This window comes from Anomaloglossus baeobatrachus, chromosome 4, assembly GCF_048569485.1.
Source record: "Anomaloglossus baeobatrachus isolate aAnoBae1 chromosome 4, aAnoBae1.hap1, whole genome shotgun sequence".
Taxonomy (NCBI): domain Eukaryota; kingdom Metazoa; phylum Chordata; class Amphibia; order Anura; family Aromobatidae; genus Anomaloglossus; species Anomaloglossus baeobatrachus.
Genome location: NC_134356.1, coordinates 694,168,928 through 694,190,069, shown reverse-complemented (window position 1 = coordinate 694,190,069; position 21,142 = coordinate 694,168,928). Strand labels below are relative to the sequence as shown.

The 21,142-nt window shown below is 42.8% G+C and overlaps 2 protein-coding genes across 2 annotated transcripts; one reads left to right on the top strand and one right to left on the bottom strand.

Annotated features, from left to right (window-relative positions):
• Window positions 1-887: 887 nt before the first annotated feature.
• LOC142302997 (olfactory receptor 1500-like) lies at window positions 888-5,478 on the top strand. Its single transcript, XM_075344098.1, has 2 exons — window positions 888-1,115; window positions 4,504-5,478. The coding sequence occupies exons 1-2, from the start codon at window positions 888-890 to the stop codon at window positions 5,476-5,478; spliced, it is 1,203 nt and encodes a 400-aa protein (XP_075200213.1).
• A 750-nt stretch (window positions 5,479-6,228) lies between these two features.
• On the bottom strand, window positions 6,229-20,614 carry LOC142302996 (olfactory receptor 1500-like). The gene is made up of 3 exons (XM_075344097.1): window positions 19,715-20,614; window positions 9,722-9,805; window positions 6,229-6,348 (listed from the first exon to the last, which is right to left on the bottom strand). Exons 1-3 carry the CDS (start codon window positions 20,612-20,614, stop codon window positions 6,229-6,231), a joined length of 1,104 nt encoding a protein of 367 aa, XP_075200212.1.
• Between the last annotated feature and the right edge of the window lie 528 nt (window positions 20,615-21,142).

The window sequence follows — 21,142 nt, the reverse complement described above, 5'->3', positions numbered from 1 at the left end:
TTAATATCACCATGGGACACAAATAAAATGAAGAAAAAAAGAAAAAAGGTGCCAAAAGGAAAATAAAGTAATCCAAATGATAAAAAAAGTTATACAACTTTATTAAGGTATAAATCGATATTTAAAAAATAATTATTTTAGTGGCACAGCCAAAAGTTAAAAATGATGGGTGAGCCACAGTGAGAATCCCTATGCTATTTAGTAAAGATAGAAGATTGCTGTATTCTATGTGACAGTGTACATGACTAATTATCAATAATACAGAAAAATAAATACATACAAAAGGCATCTGTACAAAAAAGTGCAAAAGGTAAAATATCAAAAGTAAAGAGTCCCAAATAGTAAAATAAATGGACAATAAGAAAAAGGGCTAACTCACCATACACCCAACACACATTTCACTGTTACTTAATTAGGAGTACAGATGAGTGAACCTGAGGTTCAGTGCCCGGTATTCATACCAAACACAGACAAAAAAAATACAGAGTTCAAGTTCAAAGTTTTGGTGCTTTACATAAACCACTCATGTGAGCATCGCTGTGCTCAGGTACGCTCAGTGCTCAGCTCAGTGCAAAATGCTTGCAGTGTTTGAAAGGCTCACACTGGGGGTAACAACAGCATGACCAGATGTAGTGTGCACAAACAAAAAAATGGAAAAACTCTACCAACCTGGTCCTGGATGTGTTCTGTTTATGGGTGGCTGCATGTGGGCGGAGACACGAACTGCCCTTTTAGTGACTTCCATTGGAGTTTAGGTGAAGTTCAGGTCCCAAACCAAACTTTATCTAAAGTCCAGCTGAAGCCAAATTTCCACGGGTTTGCTCATATCTAATAAGGAGTCTGTCTTCTGTAAAGTCTATTCATTGTGTGGTATCATAGTAGACTAGATGGGCTACCGAACAATAGGAAAGCAGCTTGGTAAGAAGGAAACGGCTGTTGGCACAATTAATAACAAATGGAAAAAATACAAGATGACTGTCAATCTTATTGGGGCTCCATGCAAGATTTTACCTTGTGGAGTAAGGATGATTCGGAGAATGGTTCGCAATCAGCCCAGAACTACACGGGAAGACCTCGTCAATGACCTAAAAATTGCTGAGACCACAGTCTCTAAAGTCTGCTTTACACCTTGCAATTAAGCATACGATATTGTATGCGATCGTACCCGCCCCCATCGTATGTGTGGCACATTCAATTTGTTGAACGTGTCACACAAACGAATAACCCCCATCACATGTACTTACCCGTCCATACGACCTCGATGTGGGCGGCGAACATCCACTTCCTGGAGTGGGAGGGACTTCGGTGTCACATCGACGTCACGTGGCAGCCGTCCAATAGAAGCGGAGGGGCGGAGATGAGTGGGACATAAACATCCCGCCCACCTCTTTCCTTCCGCATTGCCGGCAGGAGCCGCAGGACGTCGGTAAGATCTGTTCATCTTTCCTGGGGTGTCACACACTGCGATGTGTGCTACTCCGGGTACGATGAACAACCTGATGTTCAATTTTTAGAAAATGAACGACGTGCATGCGCTGAACATTTTACCGTTCAATCATAATCGCACGTAGCTGTTACATGCTACAATGTAACTTACGATGCCGGATGTGCGTCACTTACGACATGACCCCGCCGACACATCGTAAGATATATTGTAGCGTGTAAAGCGCCCTTAAGACTACTGTTAGTAACACAATATGCTGTCATGGATTAACCCAAGATAGTTAGATGTGCACAGGAGATGCTGGGTCTTTACAGAATTACAGTAGGTAGTTCTGTCTTGTATCTTTAGAGACTAAATTTCCCCAGTGCCTACAACTAATACATCAACCAGCCCAGATAAAAGAGGAAATCAACAATAAAAATAGTGAAATGTTAGAATGTCCTTTATGTGGAAAATCATAAAATAGACAAATAATTTACTGGTAGGGAAGAAGAGATCATGTAATACCACAGTGGTTGAGTAGAGATGATCTTTTGAAAATTCAAATTCGTCTACTTTGCAAAATTTACTAAAAGATTTTGATTTGTGGCTAAAAACATTTTCTGTGAACCTCAATTCTGTAAAATGTCTAATTGCCAGGAAATAGTTTTCTAACCCGCAGATGTATCCTAGGACTATATTTACTGTATCTAACCCTAACATACTGTAATTCGGTAGGTACACAGAGCCAAAATGTACGTTGGGATTGGGATTTTGCGCCATTCCAGCAGGAGGAGATGTCTTTAGGTTAGTTTTACCAATGATACACTGATACTTTTTAGCACTATTTCCAGTTTCCCTATATTTAGGCATTAGCTATTGCTTTGGCTTTACTATCATAGATATTATTTGGGATGTGGATCTGTTTATGTAAACTATGTTATACATTGGCATTATATGGTGTTACTTTCCTTTCTCCTCCTGCTGTATGGTGCATCCACCTTATGCACCTTTTTGTTATTATACCCCTGTTTTAATGCATTCACAATAAAACATTCATTTTAGAGCTTCTAGATGTAGCAGAGTCAAGATCATTTCGGGATGTCGTAGGGATTACGTCAGACTTGCTGGGATGTTTTGGTGGTGAATAAATTGGTAATAAAGGATGTGTTCTTTTATTATTTCAATAAAATATTTTTATGTGTTTGTATGCTTTTTCTTTTTACTTACCAATTTTTTAATGGAAATGGGGGTCTCAGACATTTCTCCATTTCCAACCTAGGGCTTAATGACAGTTATGATTTTTAACAAATCACACCTGACACCCCAATTGCTACTACTTCAGGGCAACTGTGATGAGCTGGGTAAATGACAATAATTGGCACATGTAATAGATGCACCAATTGTGGGATGGCTGTGGGCGGCTAGTTTTAGGATGGGGAGGACCAAAAACCATGCAACTTCCCAGACTAAGAATGCCAGACCCCAGCTGTCAGCTTTATCTGTTCTTGATATAAAAAATGGGTTGGAGCACCCATTTTTTTAATGTTTATTTAAATAACTAAAAACAAATAGTAAGGAAGCCTCTATCTTGGATAATCGGCCAAGAAGACGGGGACTGTAGTCCATAGCAATCTATGTTACTTGCACTAGTTATCATAAATAGGCAGGGGACCGCACTTTAAAGAGTTATGATATTCTGACAACATTGTTCACAGAAGCCACCTGTGTATCAGAAATTCACCAAGGCATCTCCACTGTGTTGTTTATATTTAATTTCATAACTTTTCCATCCATTTGAGCACTTTTACAGCCCCGTCAGACATCCTGGGAGGGTCCACCGGAAAATTATTTGAGTTTCCTATTGATTTGCTTTCGATTCGTTATTTATGACGAATTTATAAATAGTACGAAATATTTGAGACGTATAATCCGAACCCAAATATTTTAATATTCAGCCATCACTACTAATCATATGTTTTATACTGAAAGGTTACAGCTACAAAACAGCACGTAAATCCAGTGCACTGCAATCTTTCCGGACTCAAGAGTCACCCAGTCGATATTGCCTGGGGCATACCTGTTTCATTGCATTTTTCTGTTTCTTAAGTTTAAGCTTTGTTATGTGACAAGCTAGTGCATAATTAACCACTTATTTCACAGTAGAAATAATACCATGTTACATTATAGAAGTTGGTCAATTTTTGCTTTTCAGGAGTGCACCACTCCTTAGAATTCTGTCTTCCTGGTTCCTGGGTTAATAAAGTGACAATCCCAGCCAGCAGCATGGTTGTACCGCTGGCTTTACATGTGTGTTCCCAATGATGCATTGGAAGTGAAGTGAAGCTCATGCTCCCCAGTATAGAGCTTGTAAGAATTATTCGGTCACTGCCCACATACAGACTGATTGGTCCTCTTGGCAACATGCAACTAAACTAAAGGAATATTCCCAGTCTACTAATCTCCCTTCTTATTGTTTATCCTAATAATAAACCTTTATGGATAATACTAGAGATACTGGCCAGTGCTGTCTGAAAGCTGAACAATCTGGAAAAGAAAGCATTAGCACAACATACCAATGATATTTCCAGAATTGAAAATAATAATTGATTTTTAAATTATTCATTGTTATTATTTTTTTCAATTATTGATTAACAATTGTTATTAAATTAATAATAAATTAATAATTATTTTTTATATTTGATTGATAAATTATTAAAAATAATTGCTTTTTAAAACTTTTTTTAGAAACAATATTAATTAACTTTGTAATTTTCATAGAGATTTATTAATAAAAGTTATATTTTAAATTCTTTCATCAACCTTGATGGTGGCGGGTAAGTGCAAGTTACCCACTGCGGCCATTTACAACACGCTGTCACATTTTGACAACGTGATCTAAGGAGTTAACAAACAGGCATGAGTGGATCGCGGATCCACCCGTGCCTGATAGCCGCACATGTCAGCTGTTCAAATCAGCTTACATGTGCGGGACTCACCGCCGGCTCACCACAGCACCGTACCCAGTACATCATGTGTTGTAAAGAGGTTAATGAAGGTTATCTTTTAAATTCTTTCAGCAATCTCTTGATCCTATAAATCAACATTTGCACAACACTAAGTATTGCATTTTGTTACAGGAGAACAATTTCACTATGGTCACAGAATTTTTACTTTTGGGATTTCAAGTTGGCCAAGATTTTAGAACTTTCCTCTTTTCTTTAGTACTCTTGGTTACCTGTTGCACACTATGTGGGAACCTCCTAATCATCAGCCTGGTGTCCACCAGCAAGAACCTCCACACGCCGATGTACTTCTTCATCTCACAACTGTCCATCAATGACATTTTATTAACTATAGATATTGCACCTATTATGCTTAACAGTCTTCTAAATAATGGGGGGACCATTACTTTGATTGGTTGTATCACTCAGTTTTTTTTCTTCTGTACCTCAGAAATATTTGAGTGTCTTCTCCTCACAGTGATGTCCTATGACCGATATGTGGCCATCTGTAATCCCCTCCGTTACACTTCTATCATGACTCATGAATATTGTGTGAAATTGGTTACTGTCTGCTGGTTGGTTGGCTTATTAGTAGTAGTTTGCGACACTCTACCGCTATTGATGCTAAAGTTTTGTCAAAGAAATATTATAGACCATTTTTTCTGTGATCTTGTTCCTTTGATGGAAATTGCATGTTCAGGTACTCAGCTTGTTCATCTAGAAGTTTCTATATTGGGCCCTCCCGCTCTCTTTATACCAATCATAATAATAATAGTGTCCTATATAAATATTATTACCACAATATTAAAAATTCCCTCCAATATGAATAGACAGAAAGCCTTCTCCACCTGTAGCTCCCACCTCGCCGTAGTCTCCATATTCTTTTGCTCACTGTTTAGCGTTTATGTCTTTCCAACAAAGGGTCAAACATTGACCATCAGTAAAGCCTTATCTTTGCTGTATACAGTATTCACTCCTTTCATAAACCCCATTATATACAGTTTAAGGAATAAGGACATTATGAAAGCCGTACGGGAAGCATTTTTTTGAAAAATCATTATGGCTTCCCCAACTCTAGTAAAAACTATGACAGAGATCCTCTTTCATATCATAGGAGTAAAAGGAGTTGTTATATCTTGGTTCATAATGAAAGTAAAAGAAAGGTTTGCCAAAAAAGTTGGTATTTACAATGTTTTATTTATCTCTCAATATTCCTTTCTATTCACAATTATGGAGCAATTTTTAATTTTGTTTCATGCATACAGGGTCAGGGCAAGATATTTTTGGTGGCCCACACAAATGAAGCCAATGGCACCACCAAACAAAGGAAATGGTCAGAGACCAAGGTAACCGGACCATTAATGCACCCCCAATGAGTCAATGAGTCAGGTAGCAAGCTCCCAAGAACTGTTTCCTTTTTAAAACAAAATATCAGCAAAAGTAAAAATGTGGTGTGGTTTAGGAGTGTGGCTTAACAAGGAAAGAAATCTCATGGTTAGATATTTCATTGTTTATTGTTTGTGGACCATTTACACAGAACAAGAGACAAATTAAAATATTCATGCCTGACATCTTAATATATTTATTATGTCAGACAGAAGTATTGCCTAGGAAATTAATATTGCTTATTTATAATTGGGAGCGTTTAGTTTCCATTAGGGTGTCCAGCATTTAGCTAGGAAAGTAAATAAATACAATTATAAATATAGGCATACATATGATTCCTTTTGCATGTTTCTTGTGACAAATACAGCCTGCAACCAAATTGATGGGGGTTTTGATGACGTATTAATTTAATGATTATGGTTCTGGTGATATATTCATGGACTGATCGTGGTTTTGATGTTGTATTCTTGTACTGATGGTGGTTGAGTTGATGTACTCATGTACTAAATGATGCCTTGGTGCAAGATTCTGGTTCTGGAAATATATTGAAAATAGTTTAATAGACGTCTATTAAAGATAAACAGATATGTATGATGATTTGTGTGTGTTTTATGTGACAAATACAGCATCCAACAAAAATGATGGTTTTTCTTGTGCTGTATTCATGTACTTATGATCACATTGATGATGTATTAATAGAATATTATTATTTCTGGTGATGAATTTATCACTAAAGCCATCATCGGTACATCATTGTATGAATACTAAACAAATATTATGGGATGTACATAAATAGATTATTAGAGCCAACAATCTACATGAATACAGCACCAACACTAGATTCAGTAGATATATACGGTACCAGAACCACCATTAGTACATGACTACATCAACATAATCAGCATCAGTACATGAAAACATGATCACAACCACAATCAGTACATTAATAGATAACCGGAATTACTATCAGTACACAAAAACATCACTAGAACCACCATGAGTATATGAATACATCACTAGAAGCACCATCAGTACACAAATGCATCACAATGACCACCAAGAATACCTGAATACAAGATGTCCTATTTAGCCCCTGAGCAGTGTAACTTTCTTCATATAGAACTTCAAACCATATAAAGGACTTCACATATCCCTCCAAATAGTATAATGGCTCCCACATAGCAATTTAAACAGTGCAATAAACTCACGCAACCCTCCAAAAACTAAAATCCCCCCACATAGCCCTTCAAATACTATAATGCTCACTCATAGCCCTCCAAAAAGTATAATGCCCACCACTCAATGGTGATACTGAACATCTGGACCATGTTGATCTTGGTATCTTTTCCGCATATGAATCCTCCTGTACTTCCTCCCCTTCCTCTTGTCCCACCACCTGACTCCGAATACTGTTTAGAGTTTGCTCCAGCATGTAAATGACTGGAATTGTCATGATGATAATGGCATTGTCAACGCTAAACATCTTCATCGCCTTGTCGAAACTGTGCAGAAGGGTAAATAGGTCCTTGATCTGAGACCATTTAATCAGTGTGATCTGCCCCACCTCTGCATCTCTGTGGCACAGGCTATACGTCATAATGTATTGCTCCAGGGCTCTGCGGTGCTGCCACAGCCGCTGCAACATGTGGAGAGTCAAATTCCAGCATGTCACATTTCAGGCGGTGAACTGGCAGGCCGAAAGACTTCTGTAGCGATGCAAGTCCATCAGCTGCGCCATTTGAACGGCGAAAGTGAGCAGATAGTGACCATGCCCTGTGCAGAAGCCCATCTAGGCCTGGATAGGGGGTTAAAAATTGCTGGACAACAAGGTTCAACAATAAGCCATACAAGGCACGTGTGTCACTTTTCCTTGGCGAGGGGCCACACCCAGGTTTGCAGCATTGTCGCACACGGCCTTCCCTGGCTGCAGGTTGAGTGGAGACAACCATTTATGAAACTCGGTCTCCAGAGCTCATCACAACTGGTCAGCTGTGTGACTCCTTTTTCCCAGACATTTTAACATAAAGACCGCCTGATGTCGTTGAGCTGTGCTGCCAGCATAGTAAGGAGGTGTGCGGGATTCCTTGTGCGCAGTTACAACTCGGGTGGCCTGACCAGACAGGATTTGTGCGGAGGTGGAGGACCCAGACGAGGTTGAGGAGGCAGAAGCAGTGGAGGATTTTCTACATACAGAGGATTGACACTCAACTCGTGGGGACGGCAAGGCTTGTAAAGCAGACCTTTCTCCATCTCTCACCATAGTTACCCAGTGCCCAGTCAACGACATGTAACGCACCTATCCATGCTTACTGGTCCAAGTATCGGTGGTGAAATGCACCCTGTCACACACAGAGCTTCTCAAGGAAGCGGTGATGTTCTGTGCGACATGCTGGAGTAGTGCAGGCACACCTTTCTTAGAGAAGTAGTGGCGACTAGGCATCTAGTACTGGGGCACTGCGACAAACATAAGGTCTTGAAAATCCTTTGTTTCCACCAGGCAAAAAGGCAGCATTTTGGTAGCCAGCAGCTTGCAGAGAGTGAAAGTCAACCTCTTAGCTTTGTCATGGCTAGCAGGAAATGGTCTTTTATTTGTCCACATCTGAGGGACCGAGAGCTGGCTGCTGTGCTGAGATGGTGTTGAGTAGGGTGTCCCTGGAAAACTGCTGGTCTGTGAGGAAAGTGCAGGTGGAGACATAATGTTGCCTTCATCCAACGTTGGTGCTCTCGATGTCTGAGAGAGCTTAACAACAGCAGCTGTTTCCACTTCCAAAACAACTGACGATCTGCCAATCACACTGACTGTTGCGGTTAAAGAAGTGGAAGGTCTACGTCGCAAAGCATGTGTGACTGCTGTCCCAACAGTCATAGAGGATGAAGAGCACGCGGATGCACTTGAAGGGACAGACAGTGGTTGGCCCGCTCCACTAGACCGCATTGTAGCACAGTGAGCTTCCCACTGGGACTTATGCTTCCTATACATGTGATGGTTCATTAGGAATAGATCACTACACCGACCTAAACAATACTTGCTGATTACCACAATGCTATTTATTCAACACACAGAAAAAGTGGCATGACTCAAACTCATTAAAAACCATTTTATTAATACAATTAAAATAGTTTACAACAAGGATCCTCAGTTTTTTAGAAAGTTAGTACCGTACACCAGGTTAGATCTATAAGGTTAAATTCTGTAAGGCACTAATATATATGGTCAAAATGACCTCCTACATCAGGCATATGCTCTTAGAATCTAATACTGCAATTACATAGCATGAAACAGTGTATAGCCCATTGCAGAAACTATGCAGTTTACAGGCCAAATAGCCATACAATTACAGTATAAACAGTTGTATTCTTAAGGTTGAACCCAGTGAGACCGACTATGCAAGTGTCAAGGTGCTAACTGTGAGATTAATTACATCAACGTACTTCAACATGAACTAACAACCTTCCAGCACCCACTGAGATAATAATAAATCAATCAAGCAAGGTACAATACGGGTCAACCATACTAACCAGTGTGAAGTGACGGTACCGCAGCAAATTGTCCCTTTGGATGATGGTTGAATGTGATGGTTCATGAACGAAGTAGTCAAACTAGTGAGATTTTGGCCTCTACTTAGAGATTGGCGACAAATCTTACAGATGACATGAGTTGGGAGATCCTTTGTGATGTCAAAAAAGGACCAGGCTAGGCAAGGCTCAGAGCCCCTGCGACCTGCAGAGCCACCCTGACTTGTGCTCAGAGGCAAATTTGTGGCTGAGGATGCAGTTGTTGACGTGATTCCAGTACTCCGTCTATGTCCAGGAAGGTGCAAGCTAACCTCGTCGTCAGTCGCATCCTCCTCCACCACCTCTGCTAACCTCATCGAGTGCCTGTGGGTTGATAGTAAATGGGATCTACCACCTCATTATCACCCTGTGTGTTTGAACTCCCCTCATCCTCAGAGTAGTTTAGATTGCAGAGGTTGTCTAGTTTTATTGACAGCTGAAGACCGAACACTGAATTTCCCAGACAATGAAACTTTGGCCCTAAAACTGGCAGCACTGTTTGCAATTAAAATTGCGTAGCAAAAATTGACAGGTGGTGTACAATGCAGAGGTGGTGTAGCAAAATTGTCAGCAGATTAACCCTCACACAATATCCCTGACAATAAAACTATGGCCCTAAAACTGGCAGAACTTTTTTTGCAATTAAAATTGCGTAGCAAAAATGGACAGGTGGGGTACAATGCAGAGGTGGTGTAGCTTGCTTGTCAGCAGAGGAACCCTCACTTACTATCCCTGACAATAGAGAGCAAAAGAGAAGGGTGTTTGATACTGCGCCAAAGGATCACAGGAACAGATGTTTAGATTAATGCATCTTTATTTCATCCAGGTCTACGCGTTTCCGGAGCCACTGCCCCCTTCCTCAGGACTGTCAGGAAAGACAAAACATCAAATCTGTTTTGTCTTTCCTGACGGTCCTGAGGAAGGGGGCAGTGGCTCCGGAAACGCGTAGACCTGGATGAAATAAAGATGCATTAATCTAAACATCTGTTCCTGTGATCCTTTGGCGCAGTATCAAACACCCTTCTCTTTTGCTCTCTGTTATCTGCCAATTGGGTGGCTGCAGCCTTGGATCAGATTCTACATGCGAATACAGTTGTTGTGACTCTCACAACGACATCTGGTGAGTAGTTTCACCCTCCTCCCACCCCTTATATACTGGGGTAAGACCCTATATGCGCTTTTCTCTCCACAGATTTCTTATCTGTATCCCTGACAATGAAACTTTGCCCCAAGGAATTGCCTGAGCTGAGTTAGACAGACGCTGTGATATAAACCCCTGCACAGCACTGGCACAGACCTGCCTAGCAAAAATGGCTATGAAATGCTGTAATGTAGCCCTGAAAAAGGCTGAAATTACAAGCAGTCCCTAATTCCTAAAATGATGTGTAGATTGCACTATATAAATCTATAGCGCGCATAGCAGCAGCAGCAGGAGCGGTGACTGTCACACACCCGCAGCAGAGAGATAATGGCAATGAAGGGGAAAATGGCCGGGTCTTATAGGGCAAGGACATGTGACATGCACAGCCTACGACACATGCCCTTGCTTGTCTGGCAAAAATCCACTTTGCTGTGTGTGTGTCTGTGATTGGCTGACAGCCTGGCCCACCCCACTGTACGCGCGGTTAGGAAAAAAAAATGGCGATCGCTATTCTTTCAGCAGCACTGATCTATACCCCGTCCCCCCCCCACACAATATACGCTGAATTTTGATAACATCATTAACAGTTAGTGAGAGTGTTACAGTGAAAAGCCAGCTAGTAAATAGCTACGCTTTTGGTGATCGTTCCGTTATCGAACGGTAACTCAAAGTGCCGAACTTGAAGCAAATTGTTAGAGTTTGTCGAACGACTTGAACACCTCCCAAAATCACTCGAATTTGAAATTGGTGAACGGTTCGAATCGAACATCGCTCAACTCTAAAAAAGAGCTCAAATGAAATGGGAACAGCCTTGCTGAGCACTCAAACAGTAGTTTTCCAAAACATATACGGTGCAGCCTTTTTCAGAAAAAATTACAGAACAAATTGTATAGTAAATTTTCTCCTGTTAATCTTGTGAAAATTAAAAATTTAGTGTCAAAATAACATTCTGTGGTAAAAATGTATGTTTTCATTTCCAGTGCTTAACATTTTAATGCTTAGAAGCCCCCGGAGGTTCAAATTGCTCTCCAAACATCTAGATAAATTCCTTGAGGGGGTTGTTTTACACAATGAGGTCATTTGTGAGGGATCTCCACTGCTCATGCACATCGGGGGCTCTCCACACATGACATGAAGTCTGCTAATGATTTAAGCCAATTTTGAATTCAAAAACTCAAATTGCAGGCTTTCCCTTTTGACCTTCTGAGCAAAACAGTAGTTTTCCTCCACATATGGGGTATTAGCGTATTCAGGAGGAATTGGACAACAGATTTTACAATGTATTTTTTCCAGTTACCCTTGTAGAAATGGAGGATTTGACAATTTGTCACAAATAAACAATGTTACAAATTACTCAGATTTGTTGTAGCCTCTTTCCAGAATTAGTAACTCATAAAGTGACACTGGTTAGAATTAAAAAAAACTGGTCTGATCAGGAAGGTAAAAACAAGTTTGAGGGTGAAGGGATTCGGATAAAGTTTTAATAACACTTCTTTAAGACATTTCACTGGATGTTTCATTGTGATACAGTTTATACTTTTCTTCTGTGCCTCTGGATTAAATAGTTATGCCCTCTAGTAAGAGACATGCAAATTTAAGATTGGACCAATTGTGTATGTACCATTTTTTTATGTTTTCTTTTTCTTCTCTGTGACAGATGTTTTTTGGTACATGGCCAGTTGTTTGAAGAAAACAGTTCCTTATTTCTTACTAAGACGCATAACTTTGGAACACAGGGAAACAGGAAGAAGAAAATAAAAAATTCAGAATCAGTGAAACATTAGCAATTCGAAGATATACTCTGTTTCATTAAAAAAAAATCAATTAATAGTTTCTTCTTTAACCCCTTCAAGGTCTATGATGTATTCTTGTTTGCAAGGTCGTGTCCCTGCCTTTGATGCGGTCTCACATGCTGAGCCCGCACCTTTTCCTGCATATCAGCTGATCTGATCAGCTGACATTTGCCTCTAAGAGACTATTAACTAGTTAAATCCAGCTTGCCATCAAACCCAGGGGTTAGTAATGGATAGGCATTATCAGTCATCCCGGTTACTACCCCGGTAAGTATAGAGTTAAAAAAATACAAAAACACACAGGAAAAAAATAGTTTATTTGAATGAAGACTGTCATAAATTCTGGGCTGATACTGATCGGCAGTAACCTATGGAGCCTCTTTCTCACAATGTTCTCAGAATGAGAATCCATAGAAATAGATAGGCATTGTGAGATATTAACCCATTAGAATACTTTGAAACTTCAATTATTTCATTTGAATTAATAAATTGATGGATGAGTGAGTTTGGGGAAGTATTTTTACCCAATTGGATTATTATATCAGAATTTCGAGGATTTTGTAAAATTTATAAATATGTGAATAAATGAGTGTGAGGGAGTCTTTAATTGAATAAACTTTTTTTCTTCCTGTGTGTTTTTTAACTGTACACTTGCTTGGTTAGTAATGGGGGTATCTAATAGATGCCTCTCTATTAGTATCTACTACACTTGATTGAGCTGATATTGCACAGCTGACATTAACCCCCTAAAATATTATACTGATTACCACCGCACCAGAGCAATTGGGAAAAGCTGGGCAAAGCTAATGGATGCACCACTACCGAGGAGGCTGCAGGCTGTTTTTTTATTTTGGGTGGGCCATCGACCAAGAGCCTTTCCAGCCTCATCATTTCAGCCACCAGCTGTCTGCTTTACCTTGTCTATTTATCAAAAGTAGGGGGACAGCATGCCATTTTATAAATTACTTATTTAAATCATTTAATAAAACAGTGTGGGGTTGTTACGGGGGGACCGGCAGATTAGGACCAGGGGGTATATATCCTAATCGCCAGTCGGGGCCCACCGTGCTCCAGATGACAAAGGAGCTGCTGGCACCTGAGGGTTAGGCGGAGACTACAGAGCTGGATGGCTCTGAGATAACCCAGGAACTCTGGGAACCGGTCACGTGTGTTGGGACACGTCAGACCGGACGACAACCCGATTAGCGTTTTGGTGCACCTAGCGCTACACCAACCACGTGTGCAGGAAACACGTCAGGCCGGGTGGTAACCAGGTAGCGTTGACCGGAAGACCGCCACGAAAGCGCCCTGTCGGCCACGTGTGTAGGACACGTCAGGCCGAGCGGTCCTCCGATTAGTGTTTCTGGCCACCTCTCGACTGGCCACGTGTGTGTAGGACACGTCAGGCCAGATGGGTACACCAGTAGCGTTGACTGGGAAGCCGAGGAAAATAAGGAACACCCTGTTAACTCCACAGGGGTCCTGGAGTACGCTGTCCGTGCGCGTAGGGGGCACAACCGGACAGGTGGCGCAGCAGGTGCGTTGTCCGTGTGCGTAGGGGGCACAATTGGACAGGTGGCGCAGCAGGTGCGTTGTCCGTGTGCGTAGGGAGCACAATCAGACAGGTGGCACAGCAGGTGCATTGTCCGTGTGCGTAGGGGGCACAATCGGACAGGAAGCACAGCAGCCGCAGCCCAGTTAATGCCACTGGGCTGCTATAGCAAGACTGGAACGGCAGGAGGGAAGCACGGCGCCTGACCCTGATGTGCTGAGCCACGAATCTTGGTGTCACAGGCACCGTTTGCCTAACCCTACCTACCGCTTCCCAACATAGGCTTATGCCGCAATGAGGCTCTAACATGAAGGTGTGCTCTGACTGAGCAAAAGTGAAGACTGCGCACCTCCATGTTGTCTCCAGCCCCTTTTATAACCTGGGTCCGCCCCAAACCCAGGGTGGAACCACCAAGGTCCAATAGCAGAGTGCCATGTCATCAGTGACATCACATGCGACCTATCCGGAACCGCCACATCATTGATGACCTCATGGCAGCCACGCCCCAAACACTTCACCAGTCATCGTCTGACGACCAATACTGAGGTGCCAGATCATAGGGACGGGCCTCTGCGAGCCAGTCCGGAGTTGCCACGTCATCAGGACACCTGACACCCTCTGCCCTATCAGGGCCTGCCACCTCACGGACATGCTCAGTGAGGTCCTTACCGGACCTAGCCTCAGGTGCACTAAGTGCCTGAGCATGCCCAGTAGCCTGAGCAACAGGCTCAGAAAGCAGACTATCAGTTTGAGCATGCTCAGTAGGCACATCCCAGAACTTAGACACAGCACGAAGTCCAAGTACCTGTGCAAAGAGGCTGTTAGGGTTAATTGTGGGAGCATGCTCAGTAGCCTGAATTGAGGACTTAGTCTCAGACATAACACACACAGGCTGAGCATGCTCACTAGGCAAAACACCGGGCTTAAACTCTGGCTGGGGTAAATCGGCGCACGCATGCGCACTAGCCGCCTCTCCACACTTAGACGTGGTGGAAGGAACAGCCAACTGGACGACCCGAGGCACGGCCAAGAACGGCAGCCGGCGCCTGGGCGCAACAGGAACCGCAGCAGGCTGCTTGCGGCTATGGCGGCGCCGGTTCGTAACAGGGGTCTTCTCTATTTTAGATAATGAACAAAGCTACAGCAGATAGCTTACAGGCATCTTCCACATGCAATAAATCTTGTAGATTGGCTGCACTGCAGCCTTTCAAGACAGCTTTTTAACAAACTTTATTAGTATGCGAACAGTACCCGAACTTGGATACAGACTACCTCTTGAAGCTCATCAAGAGAATGCCAAGAGTGTGCAAAGCAGTAATGAAAGCAAAAGGTGGCTGTGACGACATGGACTCTCATGGGTTAAAGTTTCTTAAAATTCAGCCAGACAGGATTATAGATTGTTTATAGACGGGGGAGAAGTCCCTCATTGTTTCTACAAGACTCATGTAATTGTGTTGGCCACTGAAAGCCAGACGTATTGTTCTCCAGACTCTTTTCCAGTAACCATTGTATTGTAGTTGTGTATTGATAATATAATTACCTTAGTAGCCATTGTCTAGTCGGTGACTTGCCGACTCCATGTAGATATACTGCGTTTTTCTATGCACATCATTTAAATGAACATTATCCATGCAGCTTGAAATTCATCCAATGGGAGAAGCAATCTTGTCCAACCAATCGATGAGGACGCAGTGTATCCTAAGGGAAGGTTATGGCTATAAAAGGGACTTCTTTAAGCCACCAGTATGATGAAGGTTGATGGATGCTGATGGATCCAGTCTAACCTCTTTGGAGCTGACTAGAGGATCAGGATATCTTATGGCTTCAATCTAGGGACTCCGGTTCCGGTTGGAGACCATATCCACAGCCTAGGGATTTCGACTCTGGCTGCCAGGATTGTAACGTCATACCAGGACTACCTAAGGAGGACACTCAGGTTGGGACAGTTCAGTCACCTGTTACAGACTTTGCAGACCTCACACAGCTTCCTGAATCTGACATTATTCCTTTCTCGGTGGGTGCCCGCCAAAAGCGGGGTGCTGCTGGACTGGAGTAAGCGGCCCTGGAAGCTCTGAGGCATGGACATTCTAAATCCCTGGTGAGCCAGCGGAAGGGTGAGACTCTGTTGCCTGTTACATTTGTGTGTTTTGCTGGTTATGTGTTATGTGTTATGTGCCGTTAATTGTTTGGGGATCCAATAAAGTCTAATTATTGTGGTTCCCTCACCCTATGTTGTCTGAGTAGTGTTACGCCCACGGTTAAGGAGGCCGGCGTTCAGTTGGGATGAGCCCTGAGCCACGCTGTCTTTCTAAAGGCGGTGGGTTTTAGTGGACGAGAGCACCCACTGAGCCCCGTGTCTCCACAATTGGTGGCAGCAGTGGGATACTACTCAGCCTGGTTTACCCAGGGGAGCTGCAGCGGACTGGTGTTCGTGGACACCGTCCAGGGCTCAACAACCAGGGAGGCACATAAGCATACCCAGCAGGCCATAGGGGAGGCATTCAGGTTTCAGACGCTGCCATGTCCAACCCCACCAGCTCAGCCATGGGACAAGGACAAGAGAGGAGTTATGACCGCTGCAGTAAATGGATGCTACAGGATCTGTGCCAGAGGCGAAAGATTATCTACTGGAACGCTGAGACTCGGTCAACCTTGATCTAGAAATTAGTCCGTTGGGATGCCCAGAATGATGCAGAGGACGATGGGGATCCCACCGATATTAACCCAGAGGATTTAAACTATGTGCCACATCATGGATCTAGTGACAATCAGGAATCAACTTTGTCCAAAATGGCCCAAGCCACAGCATTGTTGGATGCATTGGGGCCTAGATCCTCAAGAGAAGAGAGGGCTTATGTTCTGGAATATGTTTATGGGATTCCAGCTGCAGTACTGCTAACACCAGCCGGTCGAGAAGGATGGTCCCGCTACCCAGCAGAAGCTGCGCCAAAACAAAGGACTACAAACAGGGCCTGTGGCTCGCCCAATCTATGGCGCTGTTATACATGTGGGCGCAATGGACATATAGATAAAGATTGTCTCCAAAACCGAGGCCGCATGCTTGGAGCCCGTCTGACACTCCAACCAGTCAACATATGCTGAGATGAACCAACGAGACCTGAGGAATGCTACTCCCAAGAAACACCAATAGCTGAGGAAGTGGTTTATCCAGTCCACACCCTACGGCAGGCTGGACACCGTACACCAGCCAACCTCCATCCCCACATCCAGACGGTCAAGGTCGGTGATATACAGGCTCAGGGACTTCGAGACATTGGATCTTCCATCACTCTTTTAAGCCCAGTTATTGTTCCCCAGAAGACCCTGTACCAGATTCCCAATTATCCATCTCCCTGGCTGAGGGCTAGCGCTCAGACATTCCTCTGGCATGTGTGCAGTTGGACCTAAGGACCGACCAGGGAGAGGTCGAGGTGGAGCTTGTGGACAACCTCCCCACACCTGGTATTTTGGGGAACAACCAGGAAGTGATCGATGTGGGGATTGTGAACAGCCTCCCCATACCTGACATTGTGGAGACTGACCAGAACAAGGCTGATGTGGAGCTTATGGACACCGTCCCCACACCAGTTATTTCGGGAAAGGACCAGGGACAGGTTGATGTGAGACTTGTGAATAGCGTCCCCACACCTGTCATTGTGGAGACTGACCAGAGCAAGGCTGATGTGGAGCTTATGGACACCGTCCCCACACCAGTTATTTTGGGAAAAGACCAGGAAGAGGTTGATATGAGACTTGTGAACAGCCTCCCCACACCTGTCATTGTGGAGACTGACCAGAGCAAGGCTGATGTGGAGCTTATGGACACCGTCCCCACACCAGTTACTTTGGGGTCTGACCAGGAAAAGGTCCATATGGAGTTTATGGACAGCCTCCCCAGACCTGTGGTTTCGGGGACTAGCCAGGAGGAAGTTGAAGTGGGGTTCATAGATGGCCCCACCAAGCCTGTTGTTTTGGATACCACTCAAAGGGAAGTGAAAGTGGGGCTTGTGAATTACCTGCTCACACCAGTCATTTTGGAGAATGACCTAGGACAAGGACTATCCAGTCAGTTTGAAGCAGCCATCACCCACCTCCAAGCCAAGCAGGACCCTGATGTGGATCTTTCTAACATCTTTTCCAGGGATGGTTTGCATTCCCGGTCTCCATCATCCACTTCTGAGCCAAGAACCGTGAATAAGCCTAACCAGACTGTGGCTATTGACTGGGGGAGGATTGATAGTGGGAGATTTGTGCAGGCCCAACTCATGGACCCCACCTTAGTGCTTGTCCACAATATGGCTGCTCAACTTGGGGGAGGTAATCAGGGGGAGGTGTATAGATGCAAGCCTCTGTTGCTGACCTCACCATTAAAAAGGACAATGCCGTAAAGAGGAGATGGATGATCGGAAGCCTATCATGTCTGGCTAATATTAAGAAGGTGGAGGAATGTGATGACATGGACTCTCATGGGTTAAAGTTTCTTAAAATTGCAGCCAGACAGGATTATAGATTGTTTATAGACGGGGGAGAAGTCCCTCATTGTTTCTACAAGACTCATGTAATTGTGTTGGCCACTGAAATCCAGACGTATTGTTCTCCAGACTCTTTTCCAGTAACCATTGTATTGTAGTTGTGTATTGATAATGTAAATACCTTAGTAGCCATTGTCTAGTCGGTGACTTGCAGACTCCATGTAGATATACTGAGTCTTTCTATGCACATCATTTAAATGAACATTATCCATGCAGCTTGAAATTCATCCACTCGGAGAAGCAATCTTGTCCAACCAATCGATGAGGACGCAGTGTATTCTAAGGGAAGGTTATGGCTATAAAAGGGACTTCTTTAAGCCACCAGGATGATGAAGGTTGATGGATGCTGATGGATCCAGTCTAAGCTCTTTGGAGCTGACTAGAGGATCAGGATATCTTATGGCTTCAATCTAGGGACTCCGGTTCCGGTTGGAGACCATATCCACAGCCTAGGGATTTCGACTCCGGCTGCCAGGATTGTAACGTCATACCAGGACTACCTAAGGAGGACACTCAGGTTGGGACAGTTCAGTCACCTGTTACAGACTTTGCAGACCTCACACAGCTTCCTGAATCTGGCATTATTCCTGTCTCGGTGGGTGCCCACCAAAAGCGGGGTGCTGCTGGACTGGAGTAAGCGGCCCTGGAAGCTCTGAGGCATGGACATTCTAAATCCCTGGTGAGCCAGCGGAAGGGTGAGACTCTGTTGCCTGTTACATTTGTGTGTTTTGCTGGTTATGTGTTATGTGCCGTTAAATGTTTTGGGATCCAATAAAGTCTAATTATTGTGGTTCCCTCACCCTGTGTTGTCTGAGTAGTGTTACGCCCACGGTTAAGGAGGCCAGCGTTCAGTTGGGATGAGCCCTGAGCCACGCTGTCTTTCTAAAGGCGGTGGGTTTTAGTGGACGAGAGCACCCACTGAGCCCCGTGTCTCCACAGTGGCTACTGTGAAGAACCTAGAATATAAGACATATTTTCAGTTGTGTCACACTTTTTTGTTAAGTATTTCATTCCACATGTGTTAATTCATAGTTTTGATGTCTTCAATGTGAATCTACAATTTTCAGAGTCAAGAAAATAAAGAAAACTTTTTGAATTAGAAGGTGTGTCCAAACTTTTGGTCTGTACTGTACATCTGTATGACTCATGAAAGCGTAACATCAACCTTATAACATGAGCTAAAACCACTAAAGATAATTTTTATTCAAGTATTTTGAACATTGATTGGTTGTGCCCAAAATATAGATTTTTGCTCTTTAATGCATTATCTGAATGGAATATTCTGGCTCATTTTCCAGGGCATTATCTTGCGAACTAATTCTTGTACAGCTTTTTTAATGTCTTCGTTTCTCAAACTGTATATAATTGGGTTGACCAAAGGAGTTAACACAGTATATAGCAGAGATAGGATCTTGTTCATCGTGAGTGTTCGACCCTTGGTTGGGACGACATAAACACCAAATAAAGTCCCATAGAATATGGAGACAACAGTGAGGTGGGAGCAACATGTGGAGAAGGCTTTCTGTCTGCCGGTACTGGATGGGATCTTTAACACTGTGAAAACAATGTAAATATAGGATGCTACAATTACTGTGGTTGGAAGAATTACAATGGGAAAGCTTACTAAATAAATCTCTAAATTTACTATGAAGGTGTCAGAACAGGCAAGTTCTAATAATGGATCAAGGTCACAGAATAAATGGTCAATGACATTTGGACCACAGAAGTTTAGCATTGCTGTTGTTATTACATAAATTAAAGTAATAGAAAATCCAAACAACCAACAGAAAATGGCCAATAAGACACAATGATGGTTTGTCATGATAGAGGTGTAACGGAGAGGGTTACAGATGGCCACATATCTGTCAAAAGACATGAGAGCAAGAAGAAAACATTCAAACACTACTGAGGAGCAGAAGAAATAAAACTGAGTGATGCATCCAGTAAAAGTAATTTTACCCCAACTATTCAGCAAAACGTGGAGCATGTTCGGAACAATATCTGAGGTCAGCAAGATGTCACTGAAGGACAATTGTGAGATGAAGTAGTACATCGGAGTGTGGAGGTTCTTGCTGGTGGACACCAGGGTGATGATCAGAAGATTCCCACATATTATCAGACAATAAACCACTAGGAACAGACAGAACAATAAAATCCTCAAATTTGGACTGACTTGAAATCCTAAGATGATCAGCTCTGTGACCACTGTCCTGTTGTTCTCCTGCATGTAGACCAGACAAGTAATGACATTTATAGTGGACTGAAGAATAAGAGAGGCCTATGAATTACTAAAGAATGGTACAACACATACAATGTAGTGTACTGTAACCTTATATAATTACAGTGGTAATTGAAAATATGTAAAACTTTCAGAATTTTCCATATTTCTGCATGAACTTGAGCTAAGACTACACCAGATCTTCATACAAGTCCTAAAAGTAGATAAAATAAAACCAAATAAAGCAAATGAATCAAAACTATGAGACATTTTTTAAATGAGGAAATTAACCAGCATAACAAATGTGTGACCCCTCTGGGTAGCAACAACTGTATCCAAATATTTCCAGGAATTGTTAGACCTGCATATAAGACCACAATTATTCCAAAATGATGAAGCTATCTGTACATGGAATATGTTGGTGTCATGTAAATAAATGAATCTTCTCTATTCTAGTATATACCTATTTTTTATAATTCCTGAGATTGCTACATTTTGCAGTTTCCTCCTGCTTCTACTTGAATGGCAAGACAAAAC

Excerpts from the sequence above, each read along its gene's own strand:
- LOC142302997 (XM_075344098.1), top strand. The coding sequence starts at position 888 with ATGGGCTACCGAACAATAGGAAAGCAGCTTGGTAAGAAGGAAACGGCT. Across the intron at positions 1,116-4,503 it reads CTGAGACCACAGTCTCTAAA|CAATCTCTTGATCCTATAAA; the intron begins GTCTGCTTTACA and ends AAATTCTTTCAG.
- LOC142302996 (XM_075344097.1), bottom strand. The coding sequence starts at position 20,614 with ATGCAGGAGAACAACAGGACAGTGGTCACAGAGCTGATCATCTTAGGA. Across the intron at positions 9,806-19,714 it reads ACGAAGACATTAAAAAAGCT|CTGTCAATAAAACTAGACAA; the intron begins GTACAAGAATTA and ends TTCGGTCTTCAG. Across the intron at positions 6,349-9,721 it reads CACAGGGTGATAATGAGGTG|AACCAGAATCTTGCACCAAG; the intron begins GTAGATCCCATT and ends ATATATTTCCAG.